This window comes from Orcinus orca, chromosome 11 (genome assembly GCF_937001465.1).
Source record: "Orcinus orca chromosome 11, mOrcOrc1.1, whole genome shotgun sequence".
Taxonomy (NCBI): Eukaryota; Metazoa; Chordata; class Mammalia; order Artiodactyla; family Delphinidae; genus Orcinus; species Orcinus orca.
In genome coordinates, this window is record NC_064569.1 from 82,862,183 (window position 1) to 82,881,649 (window position 19,467).

At 40.0% G+C, this 19,467-nt stretch overlaps 1 protein-coding gene across 1 annotated transcript in view; it reads left to right on the plus strand.

Annotated features, from left to right (window-relative positions):
* UTP20 (UTP20 small subunit processome component) overlaps window positions 1-17,924 on the plus strand; it is a 94,389-nt gene extending 76,465 nt beyond the window's left edge. The window contains exons 45-62 of the mRNA XM_033427634.2: window positions 341-508; window positions 1,827-1,993; window positions 2,692-2,833; window positions 3,635-3,751; window positions 5,012-5,182; window positions 5,417-5,548; window positions 5,965-6,075; window positions 7,708-7,787; window positions 8,220-8,289; window positions 8,424-8,606; window positions 9,329-9,460; window positions 9,937-10,069; window positions 12,070-12,257; window positions 13,001-13,072; window positions 15,340-15,603; window positions 15,801-15,927; window positions 17,169-17,314; window positions 17,596-17,924. Of these exons, the coding sequence (XP_033283525.2) occupies window positions 341-508; window positions 1,827-1,993; window positions 2,692-2,833; window positions 3,635-3,751; window positions 5,012-5,182; window positions 5,417-5,548; window positions 5,965-6,075; window positions 7,708-7,787; window positions 8,220-8,289; window positions 8,424-8,606; window positions 9,329-9,460; window positions 9,937-10,069; window positions 12,070-12,257; window positions 13,001-13,072; window positions 15,340-15,603; window positions 15,801-15,927; window positions 17,169-17,314; window positions 17,596-17,751 (2,559 nt within the window). The 3' untranslated portion in view covers window positions 17,752-17,924. The remainder of the gene's footprint in view (window positions 1-340; window positions 509-1,826; window positions 1,994-2,691; window positions 2,834-3,634; window positions 3,752-5,011; window positions 5,183-5,416; window positions 5,549-5,964; window positions 6,076-7,707; window positions 7,788-8,219; window positions 8,290-8,423; window positions 8,607-9,328; window positions 9,461-9,936; window positions 10,070-12,069; window positions 12,258-13,000; window positions 13,073-15,339; window positions 15,604-15,800; window positions 15,928-17,168; window positions 17,315-17,595) is intronic.
* Window positions 17,925-19,467: the final 1,543 nt, after the last annotated feature.

A 19,467-nucleotide genomic window follows, 5' to 3' on the forward strand; every position in this document is an offset into this window, starting at 1 on the left:
TTGATAATTAAGTTACAAATATGAGAATTTCTTAAAGAGAAATTAAGCTACTCTTTGATAATATCAAAGAAGTGCCTGTTTATATATTATACAATTATATATGTAAATCTACCTGGTATTTTTCTTTTGTTTTCCATTGGTGTAAACCTTGAAGTGTTTCTGTATTTGTTTTTTAGTAATTGGTCCCTAAACTACATTGAAAAAAGTGAAATCTAATAGAAATTCCTATTGTCTAATTTTAATCCTTGACTTGGACATACCACGCATTTTCAGAGACTGCTTATGTTGGCGTAAGTTGCTGAGTGCACATAATTGCCATTTGGCTTTTTTTCTTTTAAAGATTTTTAACCATGAGTTGTTTGGTGCCATTGCTGAAGAAAAGGAAGTAAAGCAGATCCTCTCCAAGGTCATGGAGGCACGAAGAAGCAAGAGTTATGAGTCTTATGAAATCTTGGGCAAGTTTGTAGGAAAAGATCAGGTTACAAAACTTATCCTTCCACTAAAAGAGGTAAGGACTTGAATGTACTAAAGGGGATCCCCACCTTACAGTATCATGAGTTCTTGAAAAGAGCCTTGAGCATCATGATTTGCTTTGGTGCTAAGGGCACCAGTACCATGTGGCTGGCAGCTCAGTGGATTCTGGTTCCGCTGATTCTGATTCTTGGATTCTGATCCAAGAATCAGAGTCCCTGATATAAACCATGAGATGCAAAAGGAAAGGCGACAAGAATTGAACTACAGGTGAATTATTGAGCTGGGTCCCGTCAGCAGCTAAGAACATAGCCTTTGGAGTCAGACTGCTGCTCCCAGATTGCCAGGAGGAAGAGAATTGGCATTTATTGAACAGATACCCATGTTCTTAGCACTGTGCTTCATTATCTCTTCTAATCTGCACAACCGTCCCCTGAGATTGACAGTACCTCCGTCTTACAGATGAGAAAATTCAGGCTTAGAAAGAAAGAAAGGAACATGGCTAAGGAGAAAAGTCAGGATTTAATTCCAGATCTTTCTGATCCAAATCTCACATTCTTTCCACCATTTTCATTCTGCCTTTCCTATTGGGCAGGGACTGTCATTTACCTACCTTCATAGTGTTCTCTGTGCTAATTCCACATGTTTGGTGCTAGATTAACTCCCTAATTGTTCCTAGAATGCATTTAGCGTATCTGAGCCTGATCTAAGAATGTTAGATATGTTTTGAGGATGAAAAAGAGTTGACAAAGCACACTTATTTTCCATGTAAATTATCAAGTCCCTCCAAGGTAATCAAAGTTACTAATCCATGTCCTGTGCAGGGGAATAGCTATGACATGCTGAGGGTTGTACTGGGGTTGATGGTGCTGGGGTCCCATTAAGTTCCTCTGATTTGGCCCAATAACTAATGTACAACCCTGAGGCCTGGCCGTCACACCACTTCCTTAGCATGGTTTCCTGTGAGCGGTGACTGCATTTTGTTGATGTTGTGTTATGTGTATGTGCTTGCCTATAAACCACCCCATTTAATGCACTTGGAAGGCTGACATCTTCCAAGCGTCACATCCTATCTCCAGCCCTGTGCCCAGACCTCATCAACAAAGAGAGTGCCACGGAGGCACAAGAAATCCAGTGGCATACACAGCTGGCAGTGGTTATCTCTGGGGCTGAGGTCATGGGTATATTTGACTTTATATGTTATATCTATGTTTGAAATTTTATTAAGAATGTGTTTCTTTTTTAATTAGCAAAAAGCATATTTTAAAAAGTAAATATATAAAAGAAAACTACTATTATAACAAATCAAACTGCAGTTCTGTGTTACCTCAGCGTGCATTTATGTCTGCCTTTAGATCTTGCAAAATACCACGAGTTTAAAACTGGCCCGGAAAGTTCATGAAACCTTACGTCGAATCATAGCAGGATTACTTGTAAACCAGGAAATGACGGCAGAATCCATTCTGTTGCTTAGTTACGGTTTGGTCAGCGAAAATCTACCCCTGTTAACAGAGAAGGAAAAGTAAGTTTGGAAAAAAAAACACAACTATCTTTTAGGTTCATACTTCTAATAAGCCATTCATTACTCAATTACTCTTAAGTGGGTTCATTTAATAATTTGCTTTAGTAGGGAAAAAAAGGTATGTTTATCTGAGTTGTAAGGTGGTACTACTTTGTGGTGTTTGGGCTGAGGTCCTTCCAGGTAATACATGTCAACACAAGATTGTTTCTGCTGAATGCGGTAGCTGTGAAGGCAACCGATTATTTTGACATTTACTTAATACCACTTTTGTTTTAGATATTTATTGAATCAAAGTTGGGATAGACTTAAAATATATACTTCTTGTTCTGATCAGAGATTTAGACCTCCAAAGATTTTAAATACCTTATTTGTAGACTTCCTTTGAATTTTGCTTCTGTAGTCTGAAAGAGACTCCTTGGCATTTGTTTTCAGAAATCAAAGGAAGGGAGTGTCCCCTTGCTGTTCATCTTCATTTAAATGTGTGTTCATCCCTCTGACCTCTGTTTCTGGGGTTCTAGAAACTTTGATCAACAACCTAATCATCTCTTTGGTGTCTTGTGGTTAAGGGGGAAAAAAACCCACAGCAAAGAGCACATTATTTGGTACTGGACTCACCTCACCAGAAGGGGCCATAGTAGCTTCCAGGGATGCAGCATACAGTGTGCTTTCTACTAGTTTTCATTCCACTTGATTGACAGAAATCCAGCAGCCCCTGCACCAGATCCACGTCTGCCACCCCAGAGTTGTCTTCTGCTCCCCCCAACTCCAGTTCGAGGCGGGCAGAAAGCTGTTGTAAGCAAGAAAACCAACATGCACATATTTATTGAGTCTGGACTTCGGGTAAGAATTAACCTTAAAGTGAGACTTGCTGCACACAGTGAGTCTGTGCCTTTTAATCCTCTACTGAATTTCCAGTACTGCTTATTTCCGCTGGAAATGCTGGTACTTTCATGATATAACTTTCTCAGAATTAATGATTCTGGCCTGATATTTACAGTGCTTTCACTGTTGCTTTGCCCATGAGTGTGCAACTCTGAACTACTCTAAATTTTTTGAAAACACAAATTTGATCATTTTATTGTATATATTTTTTTAATCCTTCATTGGCTCCCTTTGTTCCCAGGAGAGAGCCCTGTCCTTCATTTGGGCCACAAGGGCATAGCCTCATCCTGTACACGTGGCTTCCCTTCAGTTCTCTAAAGTCACCACACTTTTCCCACCCCAGAACCTCACCATCTACTCCTCCCTCTGCTCAGGTCCCCCCAGAACTCTCAAAGCACCCTGCATTTCTAGTGAATTGTTCCCTAGAGTCTGTCATCCTGGCTAAGATCCACGAGGGCAGTGACCCTGCTGATCTTGGTTACTGCCATGTCCTTCATGCCAAACCAGTACCTGGAATCAAAGCAGACGCTGAGGAATAACCATTTGGTAAATGAACTTCGAATCTCAGCTGCACAGTGAGCTCCCACCTTCTTCACATACTGAGAGTCTCCCAGGTTGTTCCCCTTTCTTCACACTTTTTATAATTTCAAATAGAAGCATCGTAACATTTCACATTGGTCTCTTAAAATCATTTCACCTTTACCTCACTCATTTGGTCTTAGGGGCAACTGATGTGAAGTATCTTTTTAAATCTTCTAGCTGTTGCATCTTAGTCTGAAGACTTCCAAGATCAAGTCTTCAAGTGAACATGTTCTGGAAATGTTGGATCCTTTTATGTCTCTCCTCATAGACTGCCTGGGTTCCATGGACGTGAAGGTGAGCACCTGTTCCTTCACGGGAGCTGTGTTGTGCGTATACCTAGAACTTGTTTCTAGGCTCATGCTTCACAAGATGGTTGAGTTTTTAAAGAGATTTACAACATCATGAACCACCTCTGTTCTCTGTATTAAATTGCTCCCTTAACAGCAATTTAATAATAATAGGTAGCGCTCAACAGTTGTAAAAGCCCTTCATTTGATCCTCACGACAACTTCATGAAGGGTGAGTGGTGCTATCCCCATGGCAGTAATCATCATCTCATCATCATCATCCTTGTTGCTACTGCTCGCTGCTGTGAATCCTCATAACAACCCATGAAGCATATATTATTAATGTGTCTCTTTCATAGATGAGAAATCCAGGCCTTAGGCTAAGTGACTTGCCCCATATCACAGATCTAGGATGTAAGCCTCAGTCTGTCAGACTCCGAAGCCCACACCTTTCCCACTTTCTCAGATTGCCTGTTTTACAGGAAAGGTGCCAAGAGGTTAAGTATTTAACAGCTCTGTGGTCAAACAGGTAATAAGCTGCAGAGCTGGGTTTTAAGCCCTGGTCTTTTTGACTCCTGAGCTCTTTGCTTTATCTTCGTCTAATCCAGCCCGATAAGGCCATCCCAGCACCCAGGGTGTAGGGGTGTATTAGGTAGAGGTGAACAAGCTGGTCTAGGTAATCTAGAACGTTTGGCCTGGAGGTTCAGGGATTCTTTTGTAGTCACTTGGTCCCAACACATTTTTTCATACCTTTGGCACTGCACTTAACTATATTAAATTATGGGTCATAGTTCCCATGCTTAATTTCAGCTATCTGCTCCTTAAATGTGGAAAGGCATCCTTTTTATCATCGTATTTCTAACACTCTGTAGAGTGCCTTGTGTACATAATACAAGCTTAATAAGAATGGATTAAATTGAAGTACCATTCTAGAAAATTGGAAAGGCATTTATAATGTGTTTTTCAGGAAAAAAAATGCTAAAATTAGCCAGCCCATCTAATCATTTACCCATAATAGGTTAAGAATATGAGCACCTCTTCTCACTTGCTTGGGATGTACCTTCACTTGCTATGGAGAAGCAGTAAGTTCTACAACAGGGAAGAGGCAACGTCCCTATTTCCTTACACTTTTAGCACAGTTCTCCCTGAGTGGCCTGGCAGAGCGCTTCGTTCCTTCACCTCGGTCGCTCAGTGTCTACACAGCCTTAGGTGCTGGATTGTTGAGTTCGGTCACTTCATCACTTGATTGGCTTTGTCTGTTTTTCAGGTGATCACAGGCGCTTTACAATGCCTGATCTGGATCTTGAGGTTCCCCCTGCCTTCCACAGAAACAAAAGCGGAACAGCTAATGAAGCACCTTTTCCTTCTGCTGAAGGACTATGCAAAACTTGGGGCTGCCAGGGGCCAGAATTTCCACCTGGTGGTAAATTGTTTCAAGGTGAGGTGTTTTCACTTGCACTTAGAAAAGCCAGGACCGGGATTAACATCAAAGTTACTTTTCCTCATCATCTTTTGTGGTCGTGGTCAAAATTTCTTCCAGATTAATTTGCTAAGGCCAGAGTGTTGGTATCCTGTGTGAAAAAACATTGCTGTTGTATTGAGTCCTTATCATTCCACCGTATGCTGATTTGTGGGATGTCCTGGCTGTTAACCTCAGTGTTATAACTTGCAGTGTGTGACCATACTTGTGAAGAAAGTGAAGTCTTACCAGATAACTGAAAAGCAGCTTCAAGTTCTGCTAGCATATGCTGAGGAGGACATTTATGATATTACAAGACAAGCCACCGCATTTGGTCTTCTGAAGGTATGGTGTCACCAGAATGTTGGATTGTGCAGTGAATGAGCCTCATGTCAGGTATTTAGAATAACATGGAACATAGTGTTCTGACTAGCTGTACATAGTTCTGAAATTAATTTATAAAGATTATTATGATTTGGTTGATTAATTATAAGCTAACACATCTGCTTATTAAAATGTTTAAACGTGAGCTCTCTATTAAACTTCCAGGGAATTCTGTACAAATGCATGTAGTCTCCTTGTATGTATCATAAAATTGACCATTTTAACCATTTTAAGTTTATGTTCTTTTTCTTGTGGAGGTACTTTCATTATGTTTGAAAACTGCCTGTGACTGCTTTTAACATCAGGTCAGCTTAGTAAACAACAGGCCATCTGCAGTAAAACATGAAATAAGTATGTCTTTTCCTTCTGTATCTCAGGCCATTTTATCAAGAAAGTTGTTGGTTCCAGAAATCAATGATGTCATGCGCAAAGTGTCCAAGCTGGCGATTTCTGCACAAAACGAACCTGTCAGAGTCCAGTGCAGACAGGTTTGTAGAGAGAGCTTATTCCCATGGCAAGGGCTGGGCCCTACCTTCTCTGTTCGGTTTTTAGGTAGAGAGATGTCAACACTGAATTCTGAAGACTTTGTGTCATACTGTTGCTTTATTCTAAGACTCAGGAGCCCATTCACATACCAAGTGTAAGGCCATTTTTCAGTATAAAGAGCATTTTGAATATAGCCCACATGTGGCATGTTTCAGATGGATGAAGAAACACATTTTCCTTCTGCAGCATGATAACCTGCAGCAAAGATTTCCAGCCAGTGGTCCAGTCACTGACTACTTAATGTGTATCACTGTGTACCTGGTATTGCTGGAAGAGTGGTTAACAAGTTTTATAGTCCCTGTCTGTCCTATAGCAGAGATGCACAAAGCAGAAATCCCACAAGTAGTTATTAAATTACAGACATCCTGAGTGCCAGGAGGAAGAAAGTAGTGTTGTATTTCATCACTTACAAGACACACCATTACTTACATACCTCAAAGGAAGGGGAAAAAACTATGACAGTGATAAGATGGCATCAATTGTAAGACATCCCAATTTCAGATATGTTAAAATGTGGAAAACTGTGCTTCTTAAAATTGACAAAGTATGGAAGAGCATATGATAAGAGCATATGACATGGTGGAGGACCACCCTAATGTGATAGTGGGGGAAAGCTTTCCTGGGGATTGGCATATAAGCAAAGTTTGGAGGAAGAATAAGGCTTAGCCTTGCAGGCTAAGGAAGATAAGGCTTGAAGTGGGTAAGAGCTTAGCTTGTTGAAGGTGAATGACAGGGGAGGGGGCCAGATCAGGCAAGGCCTTGTGGTCTTGTTAAAGATTTAGGGCTTTGTTCTAAGAATAACAAAGAGCCAGTGAAATCAGTAGACAGAGGAGTGACACTAGCAGATTTGTGTTCATACATTTGTCCTGACCTTATGAGTGCATATCAACCCGGGAAATGGAAGGGTCTGAATTGGAAATATGAACTCGGAGTTAAAGGAGGGCTTGGGCTGCGGAGGCCATCTTTAGAAAAAGTTAACTCATGGGGCTTCCCTGGTGGCGCAGTGGTTGAGCGTCCGCCTGCCAATGCAGGGGACACAGGTTCGTGCCCTGGTCCAGGAAGATCCCACATGCCGCGGAGCGGCTGGGCCCATGAGCCATGGCTGCTGAGCCTGTGCGTCTGGAGCCTGTGCTCCACAACGGGAGAGGCCACAATAGTGAGAGACCAGCGTACCTCAAAAAAAAAAAAAAAAAAAAAAAGTTAGTAGTATTATCACTATTATTGTTATTCTTATTTCAGGGGAAATACAGGGTTGAACCACAGTCCATACTCAGTTCACCACAGCCTCCTATCAGAGAGATGAGCTGCCAGTGTGTGAGCTGAGATTTGGAGCCCTGAACAACCATGCTAATGATGGGCCAGGACTTGACGCTTAATCAGGCAAGACCTGAGGAAGTGAAGTGGGAGGAGAGAGGAGGGGCACAGTTATTGACTCAAGAGATGGACTTCACGTAACTGATCACCCTTCTGAAAGGTCTTTGTAGCCTACCAGTGTGTCCCAGAAAGCAGCTTAGGAAAGAGGAATCCTGGAGGGACAGGATCCAAGTAATCTCTTGTGTGACTTCTGTTCCTAGGTTTTTCTGAAATATATTCTTGACTATCCCCTGGGGGACAAATTGCGACCAAACTTGGAATTCATGCTCGCTCAACTGAAGTAAGTTGAAGCCATAAACTACACAAGGCAGTGGGGTAGGTTCTTCTCTCCTTTCAGTGTGTGGACTGTCTTGAAAAGGACAAAGCCGAAATGTAATAGCACATTCTTTGAGATGCTATCCTATGAATCACTGACTTGACTGACAAGCATTATGCATGGCTTCATATAGCAGTTCTGCAAGCTGCTTTTCAGTTCACTCTGACCATCGATTGTCATTAGAGTCCACTTAGGAGAACAGTAAAAATCTAACAAAATTACATTTACAACTGCATAGTAGCATGGTAAGTACATGTATTAAAATTGGGAAAATGGAGGTTTTTTCCACTTAGTAAGAAATAGACTGGCACCTTGAGACAACATTTTAAATTCTTAAAAATAATTATTGGTAAATTTTAAAGTTACTAACAAGTCCTTCTAATGTTCTTACCCTAGTTATGAACATGAGACCGGGAGAGAGTCCGCCTTGGAAATGATCGCTTATCTCTTTGACACATTCCCTCAGGTACCGTGAATCACAAAGACAAACTCTGTGTTTGTTAACAGGCTGTGGCTCCCAGGAGCCCAGGGTCCTCTGTTTGTGAGACATCTGTGAGAATTCCAGTCTGAGTGTGCTCATAAGTGTCTGTTTTCTTTCAGGGACTGCTCCACGAGAACTGTGGAATGTTCTTTATTCCTCTTTGTCTAATGATGGTGAACGATGACTCTGCCATGTGTAAAAAGATGGCATCCATGGCAATCAAATCCTTACTCAGTAAAATCAGCCTTGAGAAAAAAGATTGGCTCTTCGACATGGTTACCACCTGGTTTGGGGCAAAGAAGGTTAGGGTTGCTTTTAGTCATATGGCAAAGAAGAGTCTGAGCTTTTGGTGTTCATACTTTAAATAAGAATACATATTATACATTGTTGAGTTAATTTTTCCCAAATAGCTTTATTGTTTTTACTGGATTATGTTAATAATATATTCTTACAGTAAAATTTCAGAAAATATAAGAAGTTACAGAGAGTAACAGAAATCACCTGTATTCCCACTACAAGGTCAATGTCACCCAGTTACTCTACATGAATGTATTATAATTTACTTAACCAATCCCCATTGATGAATATCTTTGTTTCCAATTTTGCTTATACAATTTATAGGATGTAACTTTTGCCAATAATTATAACCACTTGCTGACTCTACCCTCATCATCACTGGCCCATCTTTGTGGAATATAAACAACACATGTCATAACTTAATATTGGCTTTAAGTATTAAAATCAGAATGGGGTCGGGGGGCTGAAACTTCTTCCTTTTTTTTTTTTAATTTAAAAACGAGAAAAAATGTATTATTCAGTGGATACCACTTTTTTTAATGTTGTTCTGGGTGGTGAAGATTTCTCTATATTTTTCATGTTAGCAACCAAAAATCCACATTGTGTTGATTTCTGGTATCATAAAGAACTACTGAGGACAGAGTCATGCCCACCTTCATTTTACAGTTTTGGAAACAGCTCCCCAAGTTGTGCTGATACTGTCTTGTGATGGTTTTATTTTCGATAGAGCTTAAATAGACAGCTAGCTGCCCTGATCTGTGGCTTGTTTGTGGAAAGTGAAGGAGTCACTTTTGAGAGAAGACTTGGAACTGTTCTCCGTGTGATTGAAAAGGAAATTGATCCTGAAAACTTTACAAATGTAAGTTATTTGCTAGGGAGTAAAACTCTTGCTTATTTTAATAGTTTTACTTGAGGTGGTATAGCTAATAGATTAAATATTTGAGTTCAAAAATTTTTTTATTAATAAAAGCAAGAACTCAGTGTAGTTCTATCTTCTTTTTAAAGTGAAGATTAAAGTAAGTTATCTTCCATAGTATATGTCGATCAAAGTTTCTTAAGCCCCCCAGGAGACAGCAATGTCTGGAGGCATTTTTGGTTGTCACAACTGGAGGGTAGAGGGATGCTACTGTCATCTAGTGTGTAGAGGCCAGGAATGTTGCTAAACATCCTCTAGTGCACAGGGTAGCCTGCCAAAGCAAAGAATTATTTGACCCAAAATGTCAGCAGTGTTTAGGTTGAGAAACCCAGGTATAGATGTACATCCTGGAGTAAAAATGTCCATCAAATACTTTGAAATTATTGTCTTAATTGATTTAACATCCCTCCTAATTTTAGATCATGGAAGAGACTGAAGAAAAAGCTGCAGATCGCCTTCTGTTTAGTTTTCTTACACTGATAAGTAAACTCATCAAGGGATGTAATATTATTCAGCTTATCAAGCCCTCTGAGACTCTGAGTAAAATCTGGAGTAAGTATTTCCTTTTTTTTTTTGAATCTTTTTTTTTTTTTTTTGCGTTACACGGGCCTCTCACTGTTGTGGCCTTTCCCATTGCGGAGCACAGGCTCCGGACGCGCAGGCTCAGCGGCCATGGCTCACGGGCCCAGCCGCTCCGCGGCACGTGGGATCTTCCTGGACTGGGGCACGAACCCGTGTCCCCTGCATCGGCAGGCAGACTCTCAACCACTGCGCCACCAGGGAAGCCCAAGTATTTCCTTTTTATTTAAATCTAAAATTAAACACTTTAGAAATATATAATGTCAGGTGAAAAGTCCATGATAAAAAGATTTAAAAGGCCCTTGCAGATTGATTACAGTGAAAATATTTTTTTCTGGGGGAAAAAACAAACAAATAATATATGCATGTATATATGTATCCTCATAAATAATATATTTCATTTATAAATAAGAAAGAATATTAATTATGGACGAGTAAAAGAAAGGAAAAATTTTCCCAAAGTCCTCCTTGCTACTTGATAATTATTTGTTATACATTTCCATCCAGTCTTCCTTTTGTCAAATAACCATAGGTGTTTTTTTTTGAGGTTGCATAATTCCATATAAACTTTTATATCCTGTTTATACCTAAGTAGGCATATTATAGTACTGTAACATACTTAGTAGATATCCTTTTAAATGGCTATAAATAATCCATAGTATAAATGTGCCATAATTTACTAAACCGTTTCACTTCTGTGGGAATATTTAAGTTATATATTATTTAAATGAAATAAAATAAAATAAAATTCATTTCTTTAAATGAAAAATAAGATCCTGGAATTTTTAATTTAACGTTTTAGTTTTGATTAATCAGTAGGAAATAGACATTGCAATGAATGTTTTAAATACCCACTTGTTTTAAGAGAACTCATATGATTTTATGAGAAATAATCCAGTCACTAAGTTACTATATGGCCTACTCTGGTATGGCTCCACTGAGATAATTACGAAGGTTCATATAGAAAACAAAGTAAAACCATCTTCATGGAATAAAGCAGCAGAGACTAAAATTCAGATATGAGGTGGCTCATTTAGAATTTCAGTCTGTTACCACAAGGCTTTTCTACTGTACTTTCCAAGTGTGGTATGTGAAGAATGGCCCTGTAGCATAAGAGTATGATCTTTTTTTTTTTGTGTGGTACGCGGGCCTCTCGCTGTTGTGGCCTCTCCCATTGCGGAGCACAGGCTCCAGACGCGCAGGCTCAGCGGCCATGGCTCACGGGCCTAGCCGCTCCATGGCATGTGGGATCTTCCCGGACCGGGCCACGAACCCATGTCCCCTGCATCGGCAGGCGGACTCCCAACCACTGCGCCACCAGGGAAGCCCCAAGGGTATGATCTTTAACGGCTCATCCTTAAGATAGTTTAAGGGGTCATGTTTAAGGATATGAGCTCTGGGGCCAGATTAAGCTGGGGCCCAGGCTTGGTTCTGCCTGTTACAGCTTGGCACGTTACTTAGCTCCCTCTGGAACTATAAAATGGGAATGACAGTTCCAACCTCACAGAACTGTTGTGAGGTCTAAATCAGGTAATATGTGTAACACGTTTAGCCTATGCCTGGCACATAGAACACCTCAATAAATGATACCTTTCCAGTCAGCTACTTGGAGCCACTGATTTCAATAGTTATGAGAAAAGAATATGTACCCATGTATATATTTACCTTAATTTTAGTTTAGAAATTGTAGTTGTTAATGCTACCTTATCTCCTTGAGTCTTCAGCTAGTTCTTATGAAACTGGTCTGTTTTCAGGCTGACTCAAAGCTCTCTCATATCATTTACCATGGTAGAATTGGTTCTCTAGTTGCTTCTAGTCTCTCCACGTCACTTCCGGGAAGCAGGGGCTATTTTGTTCATCTTTGATTCCTAAATCCAAGCACATAATAGATAAGAAATGCCTGAATTAGTCATGCTCACCACCACAGAGTCAGGAAAACCTTGACGTCTGAGGATGCGCTTTGGCTCCCTTAGGTCACGTGCACTCTCATCTGAGACATCCGCACAACTGGGTGTGGCTCACTGCAGCCCAGATTTTTGGATTGCTCTTTGCCTCTTGCCAACCGGAGGAACTTATCAGAAAACGGAATGTCAAAAAAACTAAAAAGAAACTCTCAGAACCTGTAGCAATCAGCTTCCTAACAAGTGACCTTGACCAAAAGGTAAGTTTTCTCTAAGACTCTTTCCTTCCCTCATCTACATGAGATGTTCATTCTGGTTCCTGTAACTGTCTTGGGCTTGGCCTTGGGATAAACTCTTACAGTCAACAACTTGATGCACATGTGGATCCATAGGAGTGCTAGTAACTAGAGAGGGGTCACCCTCAAGTCCAAGACTTTTCAAAGATAATTTTTAGACCGTTGGTCTAGTCAGACTTTTGATTTGCTTATTTAGCATATTTATCTTCCATTATATATTTAAGTTCTTTATCAATACTGGCAAATAAGATACTGTCTGTCCTGCCTCCATAACCTTGTTGATGACTTAATGAGATCATGTTCCTGAAAATGTTAGGTAGGGACCGTGTGTTATCTGTCTCCGATTTCGTAGTGCCTAGCACAATGCCTGGCTTATAGTGGGATCTCCATAAACATTGAATGAGCAGAGAGTGGAAGGGAAGAAAACAGGGGGGGAAAAGTATTTGAATGTTGTAAAGTTGTCTGCCAGTAATCTAAAGGATTATGATCTATATCTCCCGATGTCCTGGAGCTAAAATTCTTATGGCAAATAGAAGGGAACATTTACACAATTTCTGGTCATGAACCTTCCCTCTCCAGATCTACACAGGTGGTCATTCAGAGCAAAATCTCCTACCTTAGTTGTATCATTATAGTTACTTGGAGTTTTTAAAAACAGTCAGAAATACCCTGCATTGTGTCTGCCAATGTCCATTTTCTTTTCACAGATGAAAAGTATCTCCCTAGCCTCTTGCCATCAGTTGCACTCCAAATTCTTGGATCAGTCTCTAGGAGAGCAGGTAAGTATTGTGATCCTCCCAGTTAAATAGAAGGGACCTATTCTACCAACAGTATAGGAATAAGCTTAGGTTTGGTTTTTGGTTTGGTTTGGTTTGGTTTTCCCTAGTTAAAGCTTGGGGAATTAAATGAAATATAAACAAACACTTAAATACCTGTTCAGTTAGGCACATGTATCTAATTGACTCTGGTGTCCATACTGGGATTACTCCTGGCTCCGTTTAGAATTCCCAATAAAGATGATACAGTGGGAAGCTGGCTGTTTATCTTTTTCATCGTCAGTTTTAACATATCTACTCCACGTTGCAACTGAAGCTTTGAAGGACAATGATTGATTTTTGTGGTTCTTTTAATTAATTAATTTATTTTTATTTATTTATTTTATTTTTGCCTGCGTTGGGTCTTCTTGCTGTGCGCGGGCTTTCTCTAGTTGAGGCGAGTGGGGGCTACTCTTCATTGTGGTGCGCGGGCTTCTCATTGTGGTGTCTTGTCTTTGTTGCAGAGCACAGGCTCTAGGCACGCGGGCTCAGTAGTTGTGACGCGCGGGCTCTAGAGCATAGGCTCAGTAGTTGTGGGCTTAGTTGCTCTGCAGCATGTGGGATCTTCCCAGACCAGGGCTCGAACCTGTGTCCCCTGCATTGGCAGGGGGGTCTTAACCACTGCGCCGCCAGGGAAGTCCCTGATTGATTGTTTTTATATTAAACTGTAATATTGAATTTCCTTCCCTTATCCCTGGAAGTGAAAGAGAAACCAATAATGTTCATGCTGCAGTGTGGTCTGAGAATTGTCTGTCCTTAACAGAAGGCAGATAAATGATTCTATCACTAAAAAGCTTTATGTAGTTTCATATAAAATTTAATTCTAAGTAAATGTGAATTGCTTTTGAATAGTTGGTCTACTGCTCCATTTTATTTTTTCCTCTTGATAGAGCAGTTGGGCTGGTAGATGATGAAGTGACATGGATGTGGTATCTAGATATAAGCAAAGCACTTGACCACGTCTCTTGTGAGCCATTATGAACAACGGAGCAATGCAGATTAAGGGACGGGGCAGTAGAAACTAGGTGAATGTTGTATCTGAAGAGTGATCTCAGGTGGCATGCCATGAACACTGATACTTCTCTCACTTTTTTACGTGGCAGGGTTGGGGAGGGAATGGATAGCTATTCAATGGACAGCAAAGTGAGGCCAAAGAAATCATGCCAGGGTGGACAGTGGGTGGGGCCTTACACAATATGAGTTTTAATAGAGGATGACAAACCATACAAACTTGGGACAGGTAGGAAGAGATTTACTAGTACCAGCCCAGGTTGAAAGAAATGATGGATTTTACTTCACCTTAATCTTAGAGTGAGTTAACAGTGTGAAGTGGCTGCCACAAGGAGGAAAGGCCTCCAAATCTGGTGCTGTCCTCATGCAGGCCCAGCTTCCAGAAGGAAATGATAATCTTGGCATTAACTCTTGATGGCCAGGCTAGCCTTGGACAGTGTGGTGTTCTGAGTACCACATTTGGGGGAACTCTGGGTACACAGCTCCTCTAGCAGAGTTGCCCGGATGGTGAAGGAAATAAAATTCAACTTGGTTTCCTCCTTCACATAACAGGTGTGAAATACCCACGTCAGAGATTTCATGCATGTTGTAGAGTTAGGACTCAATAAATGGGTCCATTATTATAAGACTAAAAAATCACCCCTGGGCAATTGGACCAGATGGTATATGCGGGAAAGAGGAGCTCAGTGTTTAAGAACTTGGGCTGGAATTCTAAAGACCTTTGAATCCTGACTGACCACTCACTTGGTCTTTGGCTGAGATTTACCAACTCTGAGCCTTGGTTTTCTCTCCTGATAATAGTACCTAACAGGGATGTTTTAAAGTTGAATTGGAATGCTGTATACAAGGTAACTAGTCAGTGCTCAGTAAATGGATCAGTAAAGGGAAACTGTTATTTTGGTGAAGAATGGATGGATGAAGGAATTTAATGGAATGAGGATCAAAGCTCTCTTGAAAAATGTAAATGGATGATCCAGAATGAAATTATTTACTCAGTGGAACCTTAAAGAATAGAAGTAGGCCAAATGGATAAAAGTTACATGGAAATAGGTTTGGACACACTGTAAGAGGTAAACTGAAGAATAATCCAAAAAAAGGCTTGATCGTCAGTTTGACAGTGCAATACCCAGTTTTCTGTTTTCTAATTGTAGGATACCTATTTTAGCTTCTACACAATCAGAATCCAATTCTTACCCTTCCCCTCTGCCCCTTTTTTTAAGGTTGTTAAGAATTTGTTGTTCGTAGCCAAAGTCTTATATTTACTGGAACCTGATTCTGGGGATAAGCAAGGTAACATAAAAGAAGACATGGAAGAACAGGAAGTTTTAGGTGATGGCCTGGCCAGAGAGGATGTGGAAGAACACAAGGTGTGTGCAGACAAGAATGAAGAGCGGAGCGAGCCAGCCACGCTGCTGTGGTTGATACGGAAGTTGTCCCGGATCGCAAAACTGGAAGCTGCTTATTCACCTAGAAACCCGTTAAAGGTGCGATGCATGTGCAAAATGACTGAAAGTAGTCTTTTTTTTTTAAAGTATTTTAATGGTTTTAGTTATCCTCCTAAGTCCCTAGGAACTTTTGAACCCAGAACTGCAGCAATAACATCTGCCCTGAAATAGACCTTGTTTTCTAAATTAACTCTGTGTAGCTGCAAGTATAAAAGAAAAATGATCTGTACTTTCAGAGAACATGCATCTTTAAGTTTCTCGGAGCTGTAGCAATGGATCTTGGAATAGACAAGGTGAAGCCGTACCTCCCAGTGATCATAGCTCCTTTGTTCCGAGAACTGAACAGCACCTATTCGGACCAGGGTAATTCTGCGGCCTCTCTTCTGAATACTTGCATGTTAGGATTCCTGTCTTCTTTCCTGAATGCTTCCTTCTTCCTTTTTGTCCTCCCTCTCTGCCACAGTTTAAGAAAGAAAACTTGCTAGGTATCAAGACAATTAACAGCAAGCAAATAAGGCATATTTGTGTTATTTTTAACTGTCTTCTCTCCTATATGCTTTCTTGTGTCTAAGAGTGAACGTTTCTCTCCTAAAAGATGTTTTACTCCTAAGCATAGATTAGATATTCAAAGAAAAATAACTTGGGGTGGTTCTAAACCTCATAGTGCTGTGAAAAATAATGAACAAATGTCATTATATTCTCAAAAATTACAAGGCAAAAATATGAAATAGTTTTTAGTTCAAATATTTTAAATTTTCCAATTTTTTTTTCTTGCCTGGTACATTTGGTACATTTGGTACCTTTGGTACATGATATTAGGAAAAGTGGGAATTAGGGGTTGGAAAGAGAGGCGGTAAAGTGGATGTTAAGAATTTTAAAAACAAAAATGAAGTGAATGTCAGAATAGAAGCTGTTTTAGTCCTACAGCCTGGAGAGAGAGTTTCCTTCTTAGAGGTCAGGTTGACTGTGGTTCCCAGCCAACATTTATTGAGCACCTAAATAAGGGTTCAGCGGTGGAAAAGGCCCAATCCTCATCTTCAAGAAACTTGCAATCTACAGTAGGTGTCATGAGCTTTCCTGAAATTGAATGCAGAAATCCTCGACTCTTTGCATTTGGGAGAGAGGAGGCAGGGAAGGGTGGGAGAATATGGCTTTTTGTCAGCTTCTCAAAGGAGTCTTTGATCCAAAAAGAGGTTACAGCCAGCGCCAAGCCTCTATGACCCGGGAATTAGAGAAACACAATTACCTTTCTTTGCCCCCATCTGCAGAGAGCTGAGCAGGTTAATAAAGGTAACCCAAAACATTTGTCAAGTTCTCAAATTACTTTGATGTCTTCTGAGCCCGGATTCCCTTGGGAAGTTGCTTCATGGTCTCTGATCTCTTGCTGCATCCTGGATGAGGTGTGGCTCAGAGTGCTGTGTCCAGCACTTCTGCTTGTTCTCCCATCTCAGCAACAAAGAGGCTAGTTTCAGATCAGTGTTTAATGTTGAAATGATAAAAGTGATAAAGCCTCAGGAGTTTAAATTTTGTGTGTTGTTAATTTTCTACATATTCAAATGTGTCCTTTCCTACGTGTTTCTGATTATTATTGTGTGCGTGATTAGATCCTTCGCTGAAGAATCTATCCCAGGAAATCATAGAATTACTGAAAAAGCTGGTTGGGCTCGAGAGCTTCTCCTTAGTGTTTGCCTCTGTACAGAAACAGGCTACTGAGAAAAGGGCACTCCGGAAAAAGAGGAAGGCTTTGGAGGTAGGCCTGCTCTTTGAAGAAATGGCATGTTCATTAGGCTTAACTATTTTTAACCAGGGGTGTGTGCATGCATGTGTGTCAGACTTACCCAGGGAGGAAAGAGGAGTTGGATGTATTTGAGAAGTGGGACTTTATAACTGGGGCTCCAGATTTTCTTCAATGGGCATGTATTGCATTTGTGATGTTTTTAAGGTGAACAAAATGGTCCATTTCTGCATTTGATTTTTATTGGTTTAACAGTCACTTTAAAAGTAGTATAACATTTCTATTCTTTTTTCAAGTTTGTAACTAATCCTGATATCGCTGCCAAGAAAAAGCTGAAGAAACACAAAAATAAAAAGGAAGCAAAGAAGAGAAAGATCGAGTTCCTGCGTCCAGGCTATAAGGCCAAGAGACAAAAGAGCCACAGCCTGAAAGATTTAGCAATGGTGGAGTAAAGTGCTCCCTGTGTTAATACAGTGTCCCAGCTTACCCCGAAACATGAACTTTCTAGTGTATCTGCTGGTCCAAAATCATAGGTTTTATTATTTAATTTAAACTTTGGCACAGGTTGTATATTATACAGTTTAATATAATTCATGCTTATTTTCAATTAAAATATTTCATACCACTACTGTATCTTCACTGTCTAAAAAGCATTTGACACTAGTGATAAAGAACTTAAAATGTATTTTTCTTTTTAAAAATACACATTAAAATAGCAAGACAACATGTAGAAGTTAGGAATAAATCAAACAAATGATTTGCAATACCTGTATGGAGGAAATTATAAAACTTCATCAAAAGGCATTAAGAAAGATCTGCACAAATGGAGAAGTATAACCATGTTCATGAGTAGGAAGATTCAGTATCATAAGTTGCTAGTTCATCCCCAGTTGGATCCCACTGGGTAAATGTGTATCTGAGCAAAATCCCAAAGGAGTTCTTCATATTATCCCAACAAGCTGATTCTAAAATTTACATGGAAGATAGTAAATCAAGAATAGCCATGATGCTTTTAAAAAAGGAGAGTAGGGTGAGGGGCTTGCCCTCTCAGATATGAAAAATAAGATCAAAAGTGCTGTCTGTGGAGGGACGATGTGATAAATTCTACTTCATTAAAATTAAGACCGTCTACTTACAAAAAGATACAACTTGGACATAGTATGTACCATATACTGATAAAGGATTAGTAGCACCCAGGCTATATGATGAATACCTATGAATCAACAAAGATACTACAGTAGGAAAAGTGGCAAAAGAGAGAAATAGGCATTGCAGAGGAAATATAAATGGCCCTTAAACCTCAACATTTAGCAAATATGGCTATGCCAATATTACTTATGTACCGGTTAGTAAGTAGTCACTATCTTGAGACCCCAAGTGCCACCCTGGCTATATGAGTCCCTAGACTCCATGTCTCCCCATACCAGAAATTAAAGGACTAATACCTGGACTAGTAGGGGTCCTCCTGCATCAGCTATGTCTAGTTGTTAAATATTTTTTTTTGAGTCACTCCTCCTGTATTTAGCCTCATTAATAATTAGGAAAATGCAGATTAACATCAGAATGAAATTCCATTTTGAACCCTTCAGATTTATAAAGCTGACAATACCAAATGTTGGCAAGCATGGTGGAGGAAAGGGCACTCTTATAAACCACTTTGGAAAACAATTTGGCATTATCTTGTTCAACCATATCTTTTGCCTCTCTATACACTTGATGTAGAAGCAATATTCTTTACTGCCCAATATATTTGGAAGGGAGGGGGGAGAAAGAATCTATCCTACGCTTTACATTTTATTTAATTCTCATAGTCTTCCTGAGAGCTTCCTAAAACTCATTATTTTACAGATGAGGAATCTCATCTCGGATTAAATAATCTACCTAAGGGTGACACAGGTTGTAGGTGGCAAGAGTTAAGATTCAAACCCAGGATTGAAAGCCCATGCTCTTTGTAATTTGTAATTATGGGATTAGAAATATTATAGCATAAGGCATAGGAATCAAATGTTCAAACATTCATGAACTTCAGAATTTGTGTTTTGATGTAGTTTATATATCAAACGAGTTCTCACACTTCTAAGGTGTTTGTAATGCGCCAAAAGGATAAACATAGGGCATCTTGGAAGGCAGACTCAATTCTAAGTGATTTAAAGTGCATGTACTGCTTT